The following is a 20,305-nucleotide window of genomic DNA, read 5'->3' as shown; positions in this document are numbered from 1 at the left end:
ATAGTTAACAGAGCCTTAATTGGACCACCCATGTAAAATGGTGCTCCCCCCCCCCCCCCCCCCCCCAACTGACCGGGGGCACCGGTTGGAAGGCCGGCCACTGGCGCCCGCACTACCCCCCCCCCCCCCCCCCCCCCGGGGGGAAAATGTTCCCCCAAGTCTGAGCACAGTTTGTGCACAGATTGCTGAAAGTAGAACCTCTATTCATATTTAGGGAGTTTAATCACCAAAGTCTTTTCATCAAGCAAAGTATAACTACCTCCCTAGTAACAGGGAGTCTAATATGATTTCAAATATGTATTTATGTTCATGATTAGTTTCTTTGATATTTAACTGACTATTTCAGATATTGAAAATCCAAGATATTGGGACCACGATCAGATACAAACAGCTTTTGGCCTGTGCCAAAGACAAGTTACCCCCTCTCTCTCATGGGGTACGTTTCTATCTTGCTCTGCAAGGAAATTTTCATGGGATTTCAGCTCGACTTATATATCTCCATCAGCTGTGGAAAAATATTATCATTTATGCAATTTTTCCAGTGTCTCCATCTGCTCATGCCAGAGGATCTCACTGAAATGTGTTCTTGTGCTCTAGGGTGATTTTGTAAAGCAGAGGGGTAGCTACTAACTTTGTGCAATAGTGTGAAACTAGGAATGGTGAGTCGGCAGCCAGATTTACATCCCTCCTAATTTTTAGTTCCATTGATTTCAATCACGCCGACTCACAATTGCCCGTTTTACTCTATTGCACCAACAGGATCTACCCTGCACTTTTTATTGCACCCGTCAAACAATGGGACATGTACAGTCTACAACTGTCTCACTAACAGACAATTAAAACACTCTGTAGGACACCCTTCATGAAAATATTCACCGCACAATACATCATACACTCCCTTGTTAACCACATACATTTTGCTGTTTATAACACACACCCCTCTATAACATTCTTCCAAAGAGCCAGCGCAGGCATGATACACCAAATGGACTTCTTCTGTGCTGTGAGAGTGGAATTCCATGGGGCTGTTTGACCCATTATCACACAGGATATATTGATTGACATCAGATTGGCAAAGGTAGTCTGGAAATGAGTTCATAGAGTGTATTCAGGACAATTTCTTAGAGCAGTATGTTCTAGAGCCAACATGAGAGCAGGCTATTCTAGACCTGGAAATGTGCAATGAGACAGGATTTCCAAAAGGCATTTGATAACACAAAATAAGAGCTCATGGTTTAGGTGGTAACATATTAGTAAGGATAGGGGATTGGTTAGCTAATAGGAAACAGAGAGTAGGTATAAATGGGTCATTTTTAGGTTGACAAGCTATAACTAGGGAGTGCCACAGGGATCAGTGCTAGGGCCTCAACTATTTACAATCTACATCAATAACTTGGATGAAGTGACAGAATATACGATTGCTATACTGCTGAGATGATAGAGACACAAAGATAAATAGGAGAGTAAGCTACGAAGAGGGCATAAGGCATCTGCAAAGAGAATATAGATAGGTTAAGTGAGTGGGCAAAAAATTGACTGATGGAGTATAATGTGGGAAAATATGACCTTATCCACTTTAGTAGGAAGAATAGAAAAGCAGTATATTATTTAAATGAAGAAACATTGCAGAATTCTGCAGTACAAAGGGATCTGAGTGTCCTAGTACATGAATCACAAAAAGTTAATATGCAGGTATGGCAAATGATTAGGATGGCAACTGGGATGTTGTGATTTATTGCAAGGAGAATAAAATGTAAAAGTAGGGATGTTCTGCTATAGTTGTACAAGGTTTTGGTGAGACCACATCTGGAGTACCATAGAACCACAGAAAGGCTATGGCACAGAAAGAGGCTGTTCAGGCCATTGTGACGTGCAGGCCCAAAAAGAGAAAAAAAAGAAACTAGCCGTTCATTTTAGCCGCACTTTCCAGCAACTGGTCCATATCCTTGCAGGTTACAGTACTCTGGATGCCGATCCAGGTACCTTTTAAATGAGTTGGGCATTTCAACTTCAACCACCAATTTAGGCAGTGAATTCCAGATGCCCGTCATCCTCTGGTGAAAATATTTTTCCTTATGTCCCCTCTGATCTTTCTACCAATCACCTTAAATCCATGCCCCCTGGTAATTCACCTCTAAGGGAAACAGGTCTTTCCTGTCTACTCTATCTAGGCCCCTCATAATTTTGTGCACCTCAATCAGGTCACCCCTCAGCCTCCTCAGGATCAGCCATGATCTCCAAGAAAAACAACCCCAGCTTATCCAATCTTTCCTCACAACTGCAATTTTCAAGCTCTGGTAATATTCTTGTAAATCTCATCTGTACTCTCTCCAGAGCATTTATGTCCTTTCTGTAATGCGGTGACCAGAACTGTACGTAAAATTCCAGCTGGGGCCTCACCAGTGTTTTATACAGTTCCATCATTACATCCCTGCTTTCGTATTCAATACTTTGTCCGATAAAGGAAAGCATTCCATATACTTTCTTTATCACCTTAACCACCTGTCCTGCACCTTCGGTGGACCTCCTGTGGACATGCACTCCAAGGTATCGCATTCCTTCAACCCCTCTCAGTATCCTTCCTTTTATTAAGTATTCCCTTGCTTTGTTTGCCCTACTGAAATGCATTAGCTCACACTTTCTGGATTGAAATCCATTTGCAATTTTCCGCCCACTCAACCGAACTACTATGTAATTTTGGTCTCTCCTTACCTAAGAAAGGATATAATTGTATTAGAAGCAGTTCAGAGAAGGTTCACTCAACTGATTAAGATTGGACCGGTTGAGCCTGTATCCATTGGTATTTAGAAGAATGAGAGGTATCTTATTGAAACATATAAGATCCTGAGGAGACTTGATGGGGTGGACACTGTGAGGATGTTAACACTTATGGGAGAGACTAGAACTAGGGGGCATAGTTTAAATATAAGGGGTCTCTCATTTAAGATCGAGATAGTATTTTCTTCCCCAGAGTGCAGTGGAAGAAGGGTCATTCAATATTTTTAAGGCTGAGTTAGATAGATTCTTGATTAACAAAGGAGTCAAAGGTTATAGACGGTAGACAGGAAAGTAGAGTTGAGGCTACAATCAGATCAGCCATGATCTTATCAATGGAGGAGCAGGCTCGAGGGGAGAAATGGCCTACTCCTGCTCCTGGTTTGTATGTTCATATTAATCTGTGGAACATTATGGGATGTATTCCATGTTTATTTCCTTCATTTATGCTGTTGCTGCTTGTTTTGTAAATTAAACAGACAAACTGTTCCGTGTTTGTACCCACAACCATAGCTATAAATAACTAATGTGGCTCAAATGCAGCCTCGATATTATAGAAACAGTTACCAAGAATTATTATTGGTAAGGATCCAGCATAAAGAGATTGGCTCCCCTGTGCCAAAGTGTAAAATGTACCTGCACTGGCCAAGGACATCCGTCTGAACTTCTCCTTGGTGGGTGTGCCCTCATTGGCTCCCGCTGTAGCAATGGCAAAGGCTGAGGTTGCTGAAAGTGCACTGCGGTTGTTGTCCATCTCCCGGCTGGATGTGACCACCACTCCATTATTGTAGGAAAACAAGGAAAATTCTGTGGAGTCACAGCAGATCATTGTAGTGATCCCAATTCCACAAGACCTGGTCATTTTCAATCATTATTTCCATCCACAGTGTAGCTTATAGTGGCTGTGCCAATCTATGTACCACATATCATGTATAATATATATGTAACATAGAGACCGTCATTCTCCATATAGCACAGCAACTGTATCATTTTCATTATGGTTCTCCACACAATATAGCAACGATATAATTAGTTGTTTTGTAGTGCAGAACTTGAGTATTGCTGGAAAAAGAGACATGTTGAGGCTTTTCATCTTGCACTCATCAGGACACTTCACAAGAATACCAAATGTAAAGGGAACAACAATGTACACTGTATGAGAAGAGAGTGCTGATTGGTTGGAAAGTGGACTCTGAGGCGTTACCATTGAGAATGCACCAATTGATGGTGACTGACAGTTAACTGCCAATAATTATTTGAAATTTAAACCAGTTAGCTTGACCCTAATTAGTCAAGGCATTGTCATGAGGAATGAATCAGCAGTGAGTGGCTGTCACTTATTTTGTTTAGCTGAAACAGGCGCAATGTGTGTTCAATGTCTGTCTACAAAGAACAGGGCTCTGTGTATTAATAGATGTAGCTTCCAGTACACGCAAATGAACCACACGGCGAGCCCAACTGACAATCTTAAATTGGTTGCCTGCGTAATTCTTAGCACATTGAGGATTATTTAACAAATGTTGTCCAATTGTGAAATTGTTTCTAATATTGGACTCTGTTTTTTGAGTTTTGCAAACACAGGCTAGTTGTACCTTGCCCACAGCAGCTTTTGTAAACAGCAGCTGGGAAATGAACAGCATGATTTTATTCAATTGAATTAGTGTTCACCTGTTTATGTCAAGACCTTTATTACTTAAACATAAAATAACGAAAACATCAAAAACAAGGATTTATATTCTATCCCTGCAGAGTGGATTGGTAAAACTTAGAAAGAAATATGTTGTTCTAAGAAAGGGTTAAGGAGATATACAAAGATATTTTCTGAGATGGAGGAATAAAATCTGAATATGTTTGGGGAAAATAACAATAACAGCTTGCATTTATAGAGCGCCTGTACCATAGTAAAATGTCCCAAGGTGCTTCATAGGAGTGTTATCAGACAAAATTTGATGCTGAGCCACGTAAGGAGATATTCAGGCAGATGACCAAATCTTTGATCAATGACATAAGTTTTAAGGAGTGTCTTAAAGGAGGAGAGAAAAGTAGAGAGGCGGGGAGGTGTAGGGAGCAAATTCCAGAGCTTAGGGCCTAGGCAGTTGAAGGTTTGGCAATGGTGGAGTGATTAAAATCAGGGATGTGCAAGAGACCAGAATTGGAATGATGCAGAAATTTTGCAGGGGTGGCGGATGTTACAGAGATAGGGAGGGTGATTGATCTGGAGTTATATCTCTGGTGAACTGGCACCATACCTGGGGTCCTTACCTGAGGAGTTCTTGCCTTTCAGTTTTTTTGGTGTTGTTGGAGATTTTGTTGGTGAAGTTTCTGTCTCAGCCTCATCACTAAGAGCCTGCTCGATCTCAGAATCTTCCTTGACTGTCTTGCCTGCACCTGATTGTAACAAGAGATTAGTCAGATGTTTGGAGGATTGAATACTCCCTCCTTTCAGCTCTTTGGTCTAGACTTCTGCTCAAATCCCTGGAATAAAAAAATTCTCTTTTACTGCAAGCCATGCTAGAATAATTGGCCTCTCATTGTTGACATTTTTCAGACAAAGACCTATTTTATTGTCCATAAATACGCCTGGCACTAAAGGTTGGCTGTTAAGACAATCAGTTTATTGTAAGTACATTTTTTGGATGATGAGCTGGGATGAGTTATCCTTTTTGTAGCAGTTATTGTCTAATAGCTTAAAGATAAAGGTCAAGAGACTTGAACTCTTGAGCAAATTATTAACTATTCCTGCAGGGTAAATAGATTGGCCTGTTGTTTGGGCACCAAAAGGTGTCCTAAGCCTCACACATGGATAAGAATATTTATTACCATTTATTACCACCTGCAAGTGCACTTCCCGCCATATTGGTATTGCCATAAAATTCAGGGATAGGTTAATGGAGGTAACTCAGTATAGCTGAGAAATAAGAAGTTGAGGAAGGCTATAGTCTATTACTTTCTAAGCAAGGGCCTGTGGAATTTCAACTGAGATAGCATGTAGAGGAGTTTCAGACAAATGTATTGATTATTCATTTGCTAGTATCTATGAGATAATTTCAAGGTCTGATCCTCCGCCTGCCCAGACATTGGACCTGGGGTTCCCTGGGATCTTTTGGCTAATGTTACTCCCCTCAATGCTTGGTGACTAGAATAGACTTCACAATGAATGTATTTATTAATTTATGGAGATGCCATATGAGGAATTATTTGCCATCAGTGACCTCACTCATATGGTTGCCTTTAAGTAATCTTGAGCAAGCTTGTCAGGATGCTGGACATATTTCTCAAACATAGGACTGTCCCAGATAAGCTGGGATGTTTGGCCATTGATCTGCAAATAATCTACAATTACTAACATCTACAAGACCGAAGTGAATTATTTCCTATCACCTGGTGTTCACTGTACGTCAGGTGCATGGGAACCCCACCACTTGCAAGTTCCTCTCCAAGTCACACACCATCCTTTCTTGGAACTATATCATCATTCCTTCATTGTCACTGGGTCAAGATCCTGGAATCCCTGTCCTAATTACATTGTGGGTGTACCTGCACCATATGGACTGCAGCAATTCAAGAAGTCAGCAAACAATCACCTTCTCAAAGGGAATTATGGATGGAGTAATAAATGCTGGCCTTGCCAGTGATGCCCACATCCTGACAACAAGTAAAAATAAAATTAAATACCTGACACTGTGGTGTAGCCCTGTCCTCCTTCCTGACCTGTTTTCATCAACTCACTATTTGTGTTGAGCTCCATAAATGTGTTAACAGCTCACCTCCTTTGGTAGGACCAACATCTTCATCTTTATCCAGTTTGGTTTCTTGCTCATCAGGGAGCTTGTTGGAATAAGTGCTTGACACGTACAGTTTATTGATATCCAGGGTGGTCTTGCTGAAGGGCGATGAGGAAGAGTACATGCTTGCATAGCCATTGGCTGAGCAGGTCATCGTGGCCAGATCCAGAGCCTTTCCCCCAGTTATAATGGGAATGTTTAAGGAAAGCTTCCTCCTCCGAATTGGCGATGATGATTTGGAAATAGATAGAGGTGGCGGGGAGGAAAATTTCCGACTGGCTCGAGGGGATTTTGGGGGCTCTCTGTACAAAAGCTTATTATTTTGGCTGCTTGCAAGAAACAGTTCGAGTGACCTACATTTGAGAGGAAATCAAGCATTAATATAATTGCTGAAGTATAATTGCTCCATTTTATTTAACTGAAAGCACCATTACATGAATAGGTTGTAATGTGAAATTAAATCTACTTTCCTTAGATGGAAAACTTTTCTGACAAGATGACAAATAATATTCCTGATTTATTTTTCGAGAAGTTGGTTGGAAGGATTTACTGGGGCAGAAATTGGACATCGTTGCACTTGATTTATAGGCATTAACTGGGAGCAATGAGACCCAATTAATGGGGAACTACATCTTGGGTCCGGGGCAGACTTGCCCAACGTCCGGCCCGCAGGCTGAGCCCTTCTATGTGGGCCCCGAGCCAGTTTTCAAAATTCAGGTCAAACAGGTGAGTTTCAATGGGAGATTCTGCATAGAGCTGCCCCTCCAATCAGAGACTGTTTATCTCCTGCATTTGCTGCTGATAGGCTCACTAGTGAACCTTTCAGCAGCAAATGAGAGAAAGAAACAGTCTGGTCATTTTTATTAATTGGATAGGCTGGGGTTGTTTTCTTTGGAACAGAGGAGGATGAAGGGAAGATTTTATTGAGGTGTATAAAGTTATGAGGGGCCTAGATAGAGTGGATAGGGAAGACCCATTTCCACTTGCAGAGGTGTCAATAACCTGGGGAACAAAGATTTAAAGTAATTGGTGAAAGGAGTAGTGTTGAGGAGAATATTTTTCACCCAGATGATGGTGGAGGCCTGGAATTCACTGCCTGAAAGGATGGTAGAGGCAGAAATTCCCATTGTATTTGAAAACACTTGGATCTGCACCTGAGATGCTATAACCTCCTGGCTACAAACCAAAAGCTGGAAGGTGGGATTAAGCTCAATGGCTCTTTTTCAGCCAGCACACACATGATCTTTCAAATAGCCTCGTTCTGTGCTGTAAATTTTTCTGTTTCTAAATTTAATGGCCTAACATGCATGGTAAGCCTCCATGCAGAACTAATCTGCATGGCATGGGGCAGGAGTCAGGGGTAGTCAGCTCAGCAGCAGCCACTCCCGCCAAATAAAATCAGTTTCACAAAGAACCATGGCTCCAGGAGGAGAAGGAATGGGCATCCTGGCTCCGTAGCTCATCCAAGGACTGTTGTTTGCGCCTCCCCAGTTTCTCCTCCTTTCACCTTACAGCACATCACCGAGAGCCTCTGCCATGAAGTGAATGGCCCAAGAGTTGAACCAGAAGCGTGAACTGCCTGCACTCATCCACAACATTTAGATGTTGGCTGAGATACAGTATTGGACCAGATTATGGTTTGTACTCACCTTCCAGCTTTAATACCTGAAATTGGGCACCAATGAACATTCATCCCACTGTATCCATCGACATACGGAACTAAATGGATAAATAATCAAATCACCTGAATACACCAGGTTTATGACAGATAATTCTGGTTACAGGCTATAAGCTAAATGAGTGAAATGGTTGTAGTCCGTATCCTTAACGTTCACTTAGCTTCCTCGCACTCTTGGATTACTCACCGTAAAGTATCCTGTTATTTTAAATCAGCGAATCGTGATAGAAAATTCATCAAATAACTTATACTTGAAAATTATGTTGCATAATATTATCAAATGTATCTTTTATCAAATTGTACTGTTGGCAGATTTAATGCAAATATTGGCAAATCCCCACATTAAAACAGGAATTCAATGATTTTGTTAGCAAAATTGATCTGGAGAAATCTTCATGAAAATATTGATGAGATTACCACACACTCTTTTATCATTTGATTCACTGAATGTTGGATAAGCTTTAACCTTCCCCATTTACATACACACACACTTGCGCACATACACACATTCTCGTGCACACACCCGTGCACACACACATTGTACACATTCATTCTCACACATACGCGCGCATTCTCTCTCTCTCATACACACACACACACACATACACATACACACACGTGTGCCTTAAATGTATTACACACAAACAGGTAAATGGACAGGACACCTTGCAGGTATTGCACTTATTGGCCTCTTGTAGATGGTGATGAGCTTGTCCAGCACGACATCAGCTGTAGTGAAAACTCGATATGAATGCAAGAACGTGTTGAGGAAGTCTATACTCAAGAAGCGCAGATCAGTCAGGCGTTCCAACAAACGTTCCACACTTGCATAGCGAATCTGGAGAACTTTGCAGGAATTGAGGGTTTTGCTGAATCGTATATCAACATCATCACAGTACAGGCTTGTGTCAGACCTGCCAATCACAATAAAAACAGAATTAGCAATGTGTTGGTGTAAGCATGTTAATATTACAAAGACTTTGATCGTGAAGTGTACACCCTTGGATGGGACCAGATAACATTTGTTAGATTTTTGATAGGGAAGAGTATTAAAGGTCAGAAGCAAGACAGAGAATAGAGTTTAGGTACAGATCAGCTATGATCTCAATGAGTGGCAAAACAGGCTTGAGGGGCTGAATGGCTCCTCCTGTTCCTATATTTTTATGTTTTTTGTTAATATTGAAGCTGCGGGCACTGGGTGCATGCCCTTTCTATTCTGGGTCCAACTGAAGCCCAGATCGGTCATTCTGCATAGATGCAGACTCATGGAGGGAAATCTGAAGTATAACAGGCTCTTTCATTTCGGTTTCGGCAATGGTTATGTCCCTTTCTCTCCATTCCCCAAATAACCAATATTGTCTCTTTGACCTTCACCCCAACTCTTTATAACCATGATTGGATCTGTCCCTTTTCTCATAGCCCAATCTGCAGTTTGATTGCTATGATAGCTCATGGAGGATAGTTGGAAGAAAGGAAAATGGCATACTGAGGCAGCAGGAGATAGCAATTAACACATTTTTATGCAGTGAGTTGTGATCTGGAATGCACTGCCTTAAAGAGTGGTGGAAGCAGATTAAATTGTAACTTTCAAAAAGGATTCCGATAAATACTTAAGGGAAAAACACTACAGGGCTATGGGGAAAGTGCAGGGGAGTGAGACTAATTAGATAGCTTTTTCAAAGCACAATGGGTTGAATGATCTCTTTCAGTGCTGGATAATCCTCTTGATGGCTGACTTCTGTTGTATTGCTGTAGCTAGGAACAGTCTTGCATAAACTTACCTTTTGTGGGACCTGGAAATGCTCAATGCTAAGGGCAGGGAAGAAAAATTATCCAAGATTTCACATGAAAAGGTACATCCCATAGCTTATGAAGGGTAAAGGTTGGACAATATTCCACTGGGTATGCCAGAGAGAGTTTGTGGGGCCTATGGGCAGTTTACTGGGAAAGATTATGTTTACCCCATGAGGAGAAGGAATGCTTTACTCTTCCTAGTATTTTAACAAGGTGAGCGACACAGTGGGGAAAATGTTAGAGCAAAACGTTCTTACTTAATCATCTGAGGAACTGTGACTTTTGAATTCTCTTCAAACGCATTCATCATCAGACCATTGCATCGAATGTTATCTATGCACTAGAAAGAGTGAAAGAATTCAGTAAGATGTGTAGGATTCTAATGAAGTTTAAGAATTGAAATTACTGTTAGCTAATGTTATCATCTGAACATAGTGGAGCAAGTGAGGAGCTGAATGGCCTAGTGCTGCTCCTGGGTGCCAACACCTATGCATGCAAACCAAATTCTTCTCTCTGCTATTTTAGTGGAGGTATTAATCCACTAAATGAATTAAAAACTGTCACACAAAATATCTTCACCTAGGTTTCTCAATTAAAAAATAATTAAAGAGGAAATATTCCCATTTTCTACCTCTTTACTGCTTCTATGCAGTACTAATGGAGTGCAGCATTGCCAGAGGTGCTGTCTTTTGGGCAAGGCGTTAAATCAAATTCAGCAGATGTACAAGATCCCATAGCAATGTAAAGGAGACGAAGGAGTCATTGTCCAGCAAAGCCTTGCTCAACCAATATCAATTAACTGGCTGTTTATTTCATTGAAAATTGGCCACCATGTTTTTTATTCTTCATCCTCAGGATGTGAGCAATGTTGACAAGACCAGCATTCATTGGCAACCCCTAATCATCCTGACTCCATGTGATGAAGGGTTCCTGGGGTGACCGTCACACAGTAATGAAGGAGTAACACTGGAAATTGGAAAAATACTTGTATGAAAAAGAGCGGGAGGAGTGGGCCTATTTGGATAGCTTTTTCATTTGGCTGGCACAGGTGAGATGGTCACAGAGTGAACCTCTGCTGTGCTGTATGACTTTATGAAGTTTCACTCACCTGGCTGATGTCACTTGTCCACGCTGCTTTCTCCTGACGTGATGAGGCCACCAGGATCACAGTGAAGGAAGGAGAATCTTTTGGTTCCACAACGATTTTGAAGTCAAGGTGTTCCATGTCCTGTCCCAATCCCCGAGCTGACAGATTTAAACAAGAGAGAAGCTTTATAATAAGGAATACAGCCAGCTTGGTCCTTCACCCACTCCTCTTTCTATTTTGGAATTAGCCCCAGTCACATGCCACCCCAAGGAAGGATTAAGCACCTACTGCCTGCCCCTGTGGGTTCCCTGATAGTTCCACAACTCCTTGTCAGGAACTTTCTCAGCTGCACCCACAGGCACACATATACACATTCTTAAACACACTCACACCAACACATGCACTTCTGCTTTGGTTGTGTCGGCATCACAGACAAACATCTGTATTCTGCCAACATTTTAATAAATGTGGTTAACAATGCAATAAATAAACAGATAATCTTTTTTTATGATATTCATTGAGGAGTAAATAATTGCCAGAAAACCAGGGATAACTTCCCTGCTCTCCTTCGAAATAGTGGCATGGATCCTTTACATCCACCTGAGACCTCGGTTTAACATCTCAGACAGTGAAATGCTTCCTCAGTACTGCACTGGAGTTTCACCCTGATTTTTGTGCTCAAACCCTAGAGTGGGACTTGAACCTTGTGATTCGGAGGTGAGAGTGACGTACACATTCACACACACACACACACACACAGTCTCTTACACACTCACATATGCACACACACACTCACATATACATTCAAACATGCACACATACCTAGCCACACACAACTTTATAAATATTTCAACATTTTTAACATACATTCATCTTCTGTGGCTTCTGTGTCTTCCATCAAGGTGCAGTCAATGAGTGAAAGTACTCCATTCTGCAAGGCAGTTACAAACACATTATAAGGGAATCAAAGCTCTATTTAAACAATTATTATACTCCTTCTCCCACCTGAATTAACCTCTCAAACACATAACACAGCATTGGTGAAATGGACAGACAGATGATAGATAAAATTTAACTCTGTGTGCTATGAAGTGATGCATTTCAGGCGTAAGAATGAGGAGAGACAACAAAAACCAAATGGTGCAATTTTAAAAGAGGTGCAGGAACAGAGAGACCTGAGGGTTCATGTACATAAATCATTGAAGGTGGCGGGACAAGTTCACCTCTCTTGGTGGGTAGATACTTTATCCAGTATGGAGCTAGATTAGATGGTTGTTGGGTTAACTGCTATTAATTAGCAGAACACTAAAGGGCAAATATGTGGGCATGAAAGCTGAGCTGGCTGAAGTGAACTGGGATACTAGACTAGGGGATAGATCAATAGAGAAGCAGTGGCAGACATTTAAGGGGATACTTCAGAATACTCTGATATATTCCTCCTGTAAAGAAAAATTTAAGGGAGGACCCCCATCCGTGGTTAACTAAAGCAATTAAGAAAAGCATCAAACTTAAGTGAAAAACATAACTGTGCAAAGATGAGTGGTATGTCAGATGATTGGTTAGAATATAGAGAATGACTAAAAGATTAATCAGGAGAAAGAAATTAAAGTATGAGAGGAAGATAGCTAGAAACATAAAAACAGATAGCAAGAGTTTCTATAGGCACTTAAAAAGGAAAAGAGTAAGTAAAGTGAGTGTTGGTCCTCTACAAAGTGACAATGGGGAGTTAATAGTAGATAATAAGAAATGGCAGATGAAATGAACAAATATTTTGCTTCTCCACTATGGAGGATACAAAAAACGTTCGAGTAATAGCTGTAAATCGAGGGTGGAAGAGAGAGGGGAACTTGGTGAAATTACAATCTCTGGGGAAGCAGTACTGAGCAAACTGATAGGTCTGCAGGCTGATAAGTCTCCCTCCCGGACTTCACCCCAGAGTCTTAAAAGAGGTGGCTAATCAGGTAGTAGATGTGTTGGTGTTAATTTTACAAGATTCAGTAGATTCTGGAAAGGTTCCATCAGACTGGAAAGTAGCAAATATAACCCCCCTATTCCAGAAGGGAGAGAGAAACAGGAAACTATAGGCCAGTTAGCTTGGCGTCTGTTATGGGAAAGGTGTTAAAATCGATCAGTAAGGAGGTTATAGATGGGCACTTAGAAAAACCCAAGGTAATCGGGAAGAGTCAGCACAGTTTTATGAAAGGGAAATCATGCTTAACCAATTTATTGGAGTTTCTTTGAAGGAGTAGTATGTGCTATGGATAAAGGGAAGCCTGTAGATAAGGTGCCAAATCAAAGATTATTGCAGAAAATGAAAGTTCATATGTGGGGGATAACGTATTAGCATGGATAGAAGATTGGCTGGCTGGCAGAAACTATGCATAAATGGGTCTTTTTCTGATTGGCAGAATGTGACGGGTGAAGTCCCACAGGGGTCTATGCTGGGGCTTCAACCTTTTACAATTTACATCAATGACTTAGAGGAATGAAGGCATGTAGCTAAATTTGCAGGTGACACAAAGATAGGTAGAAAAGTATGTTGTGAAGAAGACATAAGGAGTTTGTAGACAGATATAGATAGGTTGAGTGAATGGGCAAAAATCTAGCAGATGGAGTATAATGTGGGAAAATGTGAAGTTGTTCACTTTGGCAGGAAGAATAAAAAAGCAAAGTATTACTTAAATGGAGAACGGCTGCAGAATTCTGAGGTGCAGAGGTATCTTGTGCATGAATCACATAAAGTTAGTCTGCAGGTACAGCAAGAAATTAAGAAGGGTAATGGAATGCTATCCTTTATTATGAGAGGAGTTGAACATTAAAGTAAGGAAGTTATGCTTCAATTATACAGGGTATTGGTGAGACCATATCTTGAATACTATGTGTAGTTTTGGTCTCTTTATTTAAGGAAGAATGTTGGAGGCATTCCTGAGGAGGTTTACTAGATTGATACCTGGAAAGAGCAGGTTGTCTTATGAGGAAAGGTTAGACAGACTGGGCTTGTTTCCACTGAAGTTTAGAAGAATGAGGGGTGACTTGATTGAAGTATATAAGACTACTGACAAGATGGACGTGGAAAAGAAGTTTCCTCTTTTGGGTGAGTCCAGAACTAGGGTGCATTGCTTTAAAATTAGGGGTTACCTTTTTAGGACAGAGATGAGGAGAAATTTTTCTCTCAGAGGGTTGTGTGACTTTGGAACCCTCTGCCTCAGAAGGCAGTGGAGGCAGGATCATTGAACATTTTAAGGCAGAGGTAGATAGATTCTTGTTAGGCAAGGGAATCAAAGGTTATCAGGGATAGGTGGGAAAGTAGAATTCGAAACGTAAAAGATTTGCCATGATCTTATCGAATGGCAGAGCAGGCTCGAGGGGCCTGATTGGCTTACTTCTCCTATTTCATATGTTCATATGATACTGTGGTTAACCTGAGATTCCTTGGGTAAGGAGGGGAAACTCTGTCAGCCAGCATTCCTGATTGGTAAACAATGATGCCTGCTGGAGAGTAAGTGCTCACCAAAGCCTGGAGAATATAAGATTCGGCTGGGCTGTGATGCATTCCATGGTGTAATAGAATAGCAGCTCTCCAGGCAGAATTCTCCAAGGCCCTGTGGGGCACCACACACACCATAGTCTTCAGATTTCCACTAAGTTGCTTGCTACCTGCGAGGCCTGTGTTGTGGACTGTTCTGCCCTTGCTAAGGTTACTTAGTGAATGTACAGGAGGGAAGCCAGGAACCAAACTTCAATCAGAACATTGCCAGGGGAACAGCTAGGGTCTGTGGCAGTGTTGTGTCTAAGCTGCATGGGTGCGCTGCTGTGCAGCATGTTTGAATGTATTACAAGGCACAATAGACAAGTCCCACACAACAACAAAAAAGTTAGAGGGAACATTGGGCTGTGGAGCAGAATCCCGGTGAGAGTCAGCACTTTCGGGAAAGGAGAAAATAAATGGGGGAAGGTGGGGAGTGGGGTGGGGTGGGGGAGGGCGGATGCAATCCTTTGAAGGATAGCCTTACACAAAACTTCTACATATTGCGAATAATACAGGGACAAAGACCTCAGTCACAGCCTCTCATTTTCCCTTAAACCTCTCAATCAGTGTCTCCAATGGTCAGAGACACTTCACCCTGGGAGTGGGTGCTGGCTGCTCTTAGCAGCTTCTGATATACTCACACGTTTACTGTCAAACAGCATCTGAAAAATAAAACAAAACCACTGTGAATATCATCAGAAATTGTGAGGGCTTGGTTACCAGAGGACACAGATTTAAGATAATTGGCAAAAGAACCAGGGGCGAGATGAGGAAAATGTTTTTTATGGAACGAGATTTAGTGGTCTGGAATGTGCTGCCTGAAAGGGCATTGGAAACAGATTAAATAGTAACTTTCAAAAGGGAATTGGATAAATACTTGAAAAGGAATAATTTTTAGGGCTGTAGGGAACGTGCAGAGGAGTGGGACTAATTGGACAGCTATTTCACAGAGTCAGCACAAGCACAATGGGGAGGTGATAGCATAGTGGTATTTTCATTGGACTATTATTCTAGAGACCCAGGGTTGAATCCTGCCACAGCAGATGGTGAAATTTGAATTCAATAAAAAAGACCTGGAATTAAAAGTATGAATACCGTGAAACTATTGTCATAAAAAACCCATCTGGTTCACTAATATCCTTTAAGAAAGAAATCTGCCATCCTTACCTGGTCTGGCCTACATGTGACTCCAGACCCACAGCAATGTGGTTGACTCTTAATTGCCCTTGTTCAGGGGCATTTGGGGATGGGCAAAAAATGCTGGCCTAGCCTGAGATACCCACTTCCATGAACGAATAAAAAAAAATGTGCCCTCTGAATCTGATGTTAGGGGAATGGAAGGTTTGAATTAAGATGGGCTGAATGGCTTCTTTTATCCTTTCATGAACTCGTCTCTCTCTTATCAAATGCTGAAACTGGTGAGTCATTTCTAGACTTTTAATAAATGTCTGAAATACAACAAATCAGTTGAACGACACAATGGGACACCTACTTTTGTTAAATGAAGTTTTCCACCTGATCCTCTGGTGCAAATTATCAAGTGTTTGGAGAACAGAAAGCACTGCTTTTCTCCCTCCTTTTTCAGGGATAGTGATCCCAACCGGCCTCGTGTGATTTTCCCTTTTTCAGTCATTGGTACTTGGATAAGTGACCCTGGTCAAAGGAAAGATTGGATCGTTACCAGGAGAAGTATGTTGCTGTCAAGGAGAGGTACCATATGAGATAGCAAATTGCACTTGCTCCAGCTCCCCTCATAAGCTTCTAATTCTACCACAGCAGGAGCTCAGTCAAAAGCTGCTTGCATCATGTGACTCTTAAGTGCATGAGGGATCACCTACTGGGATCTCTATACACTAAGATCACAGCAGATATCCACCCATAACTTAATAAACCATCTAGAGGTACAGTCTTGTTGTGACATTGCATCATCAAAATGCGAATTAAACTCTTTATAAAAAGAATACAAATATAGACCTTTCACCTAAACATCTTCCTAGTTCTTCATAAATCATGTAGGTAAGCTTGTCAGCTATTTTGTGACAACAAGATCCTAAAAGTAGCTAGGCATTGAATGCCTAAATTATCTGATGTTTGGTAATATTGCCAGGGGAAGGAATTCATTTAAGACACCAGGATTCCTTTCTTCCAAATAATCTTATTGCATCTTTAACATCCATCCAAATAAGTAGATGGGACTTTAGTTTAATGCTTCCCTTGAAGAATGTCATTTCTGATAATGTATAACACCTTCATCAAGTGGGAAGCAAAATTGTAAAGAGGGAGTAATGCACTGCTAGTTCTCTTAGGGAGGATGTGAAGGCATTGGAAAGGGTGCAGGAAAGATTCACAAGAAGGTTCCAGGTATGAGGAATTTCAGTTATGTGGATACATTGGAGGAGCTGGGGCTGTTTCCTTAGATAAGAGAAAATTAAGAGATTCGATAGAGGTGTTCAAAATCATCAGGGGTCTGGATGGAGTCGATAGAGAGATGGAGAACAAGGGGACAATACTTAAAGGTAATTGGCAAAAGAAGCAACTGTGACATGGGGGAAAACTTTTTTACTCAACGAGTGGTTAGGATCTGGAATGCCCTGCCTGAGATGGTGATAGAAGCAGATTCAATTGTTACTTTCAAAAGAATTAGACCATTATCTAAAGAGAAAAGATTTACAGGGCTGTGGGGAAAAGGTGGGGCGTGGGACTAAGGGAGTTGCAGAGCTATGGGACAGATATGGTAGCTGAATGGCTTCCTTCTGTGCTGTAACCATTCTATGATTCTGTGATTCTAGGTGCCATCTTTTGGATGAGATGTTAAAGCAAGTCTGCCCTCCTAGGTGGGTGCAAAAGACCCCACAGCTACTATTTCAAAGAAGAGCATGGGAGTTTTCCCCAGTCTCCTGGCCAACATCACTAAAACTCATTTATCACATTGCTGCTTGTGGGATTTTGCAATGTGCAAATTTGCTACTACATTTGCTGCATTACAACAGTGACGACACTTCAAAAGTATTATACTTCTTCAGTTGTAAAGCGATTGAAGTGCATCTAAGTATAGACACTTTCAGTCAACAAGTTGTAACAGAATCCGATTTCTTGACAACCAGAATGAAAACTGAATGTTACATGATCCATTTTTAAAAAATTCATTCATGGGATGTGACTTCACTGGCTGGGCCAGCATTTATTGCCCATCACTAGTTGCCCTTGAGAAAGTGATGGTGAGCTGCCTTCTTGAACCATTGCAGTCCATGTGGTGCAGGTACAACCACAGTGCTGTTAGGAAGGGAGTTTCAGGATTTTGACCCAGTGACAGTGAAGGAACGGCGATATATTTCCAAGTCAGGATGGTGAGTGGCTTGGAGTGGAACTTGCAGACGGTGGTGTTCCCATCTATCTGCTACCCTTGTCCTTCTAAATGGTAGTGGTCATGGGTTTGGAAGGTGCTGTCGAAGGAGCCTTGGTGAATTCCTGCAGTGCATCTTGTAGATGGTACACACTGCTGCTACTGTACTTCAGTGGTGGAGGGAGTGAATGTTTGTGGATGGGGTGCCAATCAAGTGGGCTGCTTTGTCCTGGATGCTGTCAAGCTTCTTGAGTGTTGTGGGAGCTGTACTCATCCACCAGGCAAGTGGGGAGTATCCCATCACACTCTTGACTTGTGCCTTGTAGATGGTGGACAGGCTTTGGAGATTCAGGAGGTGAGTTACTTATCACACTATTCCTAGCCTCTGACCTGCTCTTGTAGCCACAGTATTTATATGGCTAATCCAGTTCAGTTCCCGGTCAACGGTAACCCCCAGGATGTTGATCGTGCAGGATTCAGTTATGGTAATGCCATTGAACATCAAAAGGTGATGGTTGGATTCTCTCTTGTTGGAGATGGCCATTGCCTGACACTTGTGTGGTGCAAATGTTACTTGCCACCAAGCCTGGATATTGTCCAGGTCTTGCTGCATTTGGACATGGACTGCTTCAGTATCTGAGGAGTTGCAAATGGTGCTGAATATTGTGCAATCATCAGCGAACATCCCCATTTCTGACCTTATGATGGAAGGAAGGTCATTGATGAAGCAGCTGAAGATGGTTGGGCCTAGGACACTACCCTGAAGAACTCCTGCAGTGATGTCCTGGAGCTGAAATAACTGATCCCCAACAACCACAACCATCTTCCTTTGTGCTAGGTATGACTCCAACCAGCGGAGAGTTTTACCCCAGTTCCCATTGACTCCAGTTTTGTTGGATTCCTTGATGCCACACTCGGTCAAATGCGGCCTTGATGTCAAGGGCAGTCAGTCTCACCTCACCTCGGGAGTTCAGCTCTTTTGTCCATGTTTGAACCAAGACTGTAATGAGGTCAGGAGCTGAGAGGCCCTGGCAGAAGCCAAACTGGGCGTCAGTGAGCAGGTTATTACTAAGCAAGTGCTGCTTGATAGCAATGTTGATGACCCCTTCCATTACTTTACTGATGATCAAGAGTAGACTGATGGTGCGGTTATTGGCCGGGTTGGATTTGTCCTGCTCCTGACAGAACATACCTGGGCAATTTTGCGCATAGCCAGTTAGATGCCAGTGTTGTAGCTGTAATGGAACAGCTTGGCTAGAGGCATGGCAAGTTCTGCAGCACAAGCCTTCAGTACTATTGCTGGAATATTGGGTTCACCATTTAGTCCATCTAGACAAGTTCAACAAAAGGTATTGTGCTAGCAGTATTCAGAACTCACTGTAAACTGGCATAAGTCCATCTGCCAAGGGTGTGGTGCATGTGGAGTGAAGTATCAGCCTGCCATTGAATCAAACTGAGACGCACCCACTGCGACCTCAGAATAAATCCTGGTGATTGCAATCTCTCAGTACCTTGTCGTACAAAGGTCTGGCTTGTGTCCAGAAGGATCTCGCATCCTTCCACAATCATCCGTTCGATGGCGAGGTTCTTCCGAATGTTTTCTGTTTCACTCACTTCATCGTGCATTATTCTGAGGAGAGTGTAAACAGGGTGAATCCCTCACTGACAAGCCTGCACACATAATACAACTTCACAACGAGACAGAGCTAGAACTCCATCAATTTACTGTCAATGACCATAAAATCCAACCAGGTTTGTCTCTCTCAAGATAGAAATGTGTTCCCTGTTGACCAAGCTGCTTTAGACAGTCTGACAGTGTCAGGTTTGATCCCTGAATTATGCTAAGTTAGTTAATCTCATACAGCGCCGGGATAGAGCATTACAAGTATGCAGTCTTACAACAGACTAGGGCAGCAAACTGTTTCATTGTGTGGTCGGAGTCTAGATGAGGGCTTTGGGGCTTACCTATTCTCCCAAAGTATGCTGCTCGAGTCTGTAGTTTCTCAAAACCATTACTCTTTATTTACAGCAAGTAATTACACATTTAGACCTCCACATGAAGTTGGAGCTTCTCCTCCTTCTAATCTCTCTCACTACTTAGTCATGTGATCTGACATCATTATTTACATCAACATCATGTATGCTTCTGATGTTAACCCTTTACTCTACATCTCCCCCCAAGTCTTTATCCCTATAATATTTACATTCTCCTAAGTCTCCCCCAAAGTTTCAGACTTCACAGGGCTAGTCTTTGAGATGTCTTGACCAATCTCCCTGACCTTGTTCTGATCTCCTTCTGAGGTCGAGGATATTC

At 41.9% G+C, this 20,305-nt stretch overlaps 1 protein-coding gene across 1 annotated transcript in view; it reads right to left on the bottom strand.

Moving 5' to 3' along the window:
• The window catches only part of rasgrf1 (Ras protein specific guanine nucleotide releasing factor 1), a 106,560-nt gene that overhangs the window by 34,562 nt on the left and 51,693 nt on the right, over window positions 1–20,305 (bottom strand). The window contains exons 9-17 of the mRNA XM_041175145.1: window positions 19,503–19,621; window positions 16,141–16,301; window positions 11,987–12,050; window positions 11,141–11,277; window positions 10,290–10,372; window positions 8,904–9,152; window positions 6,543–6,913; window positions 5,038–5,157; window positions 3,412–3,582 (exon numbers count right to left, since the gene is read on the bottom strand). Of these exons, the coding sequence (XP_041031079.1) occupies window positions 3,412–3,582; window positions 5,038–5,157; window positions 6,543–6,913; window positions 8,904–9,152; window positions 10,290–10,372; window positions 11,141–11,277; window positions 11,987–12,050; window positions 16,141–16,301; window positions 19,503–19,621 (1,475 nt within the window). The remainder of the gene's footprint in view (window positions 1–3,411; window positions 3,583–5,037; window positions 5,158–6,542; window positions 6,914–8,903; window positions 9,153–10,289; window positions 10,373–11,140; window positions 11,278–11,986; window positions 12,051–16,140; window positions 16,302–19,502; window positions 19,622–20,305) is intronic.

This window comes from Carcharodon carcharias, chromosome 26 (assembly GCF_017639515.1).
Source record: "Carcharodon carcharias isolate sCarCar2 chromosome 26, sCarCar2.pri, whole genome shotgun sequence".
Taxonomy (NCBI): Eukaryota; Metazoa; Chordata; class Chondrichthyes; order Lamniformes; family Lamnidae; genus Carcharodon; species Carcharodon carcharias.
Note: the sequence above shows the minus strand (reverse complement) of the source record. Positions and strands in the feature narration are given on the sequence as shown.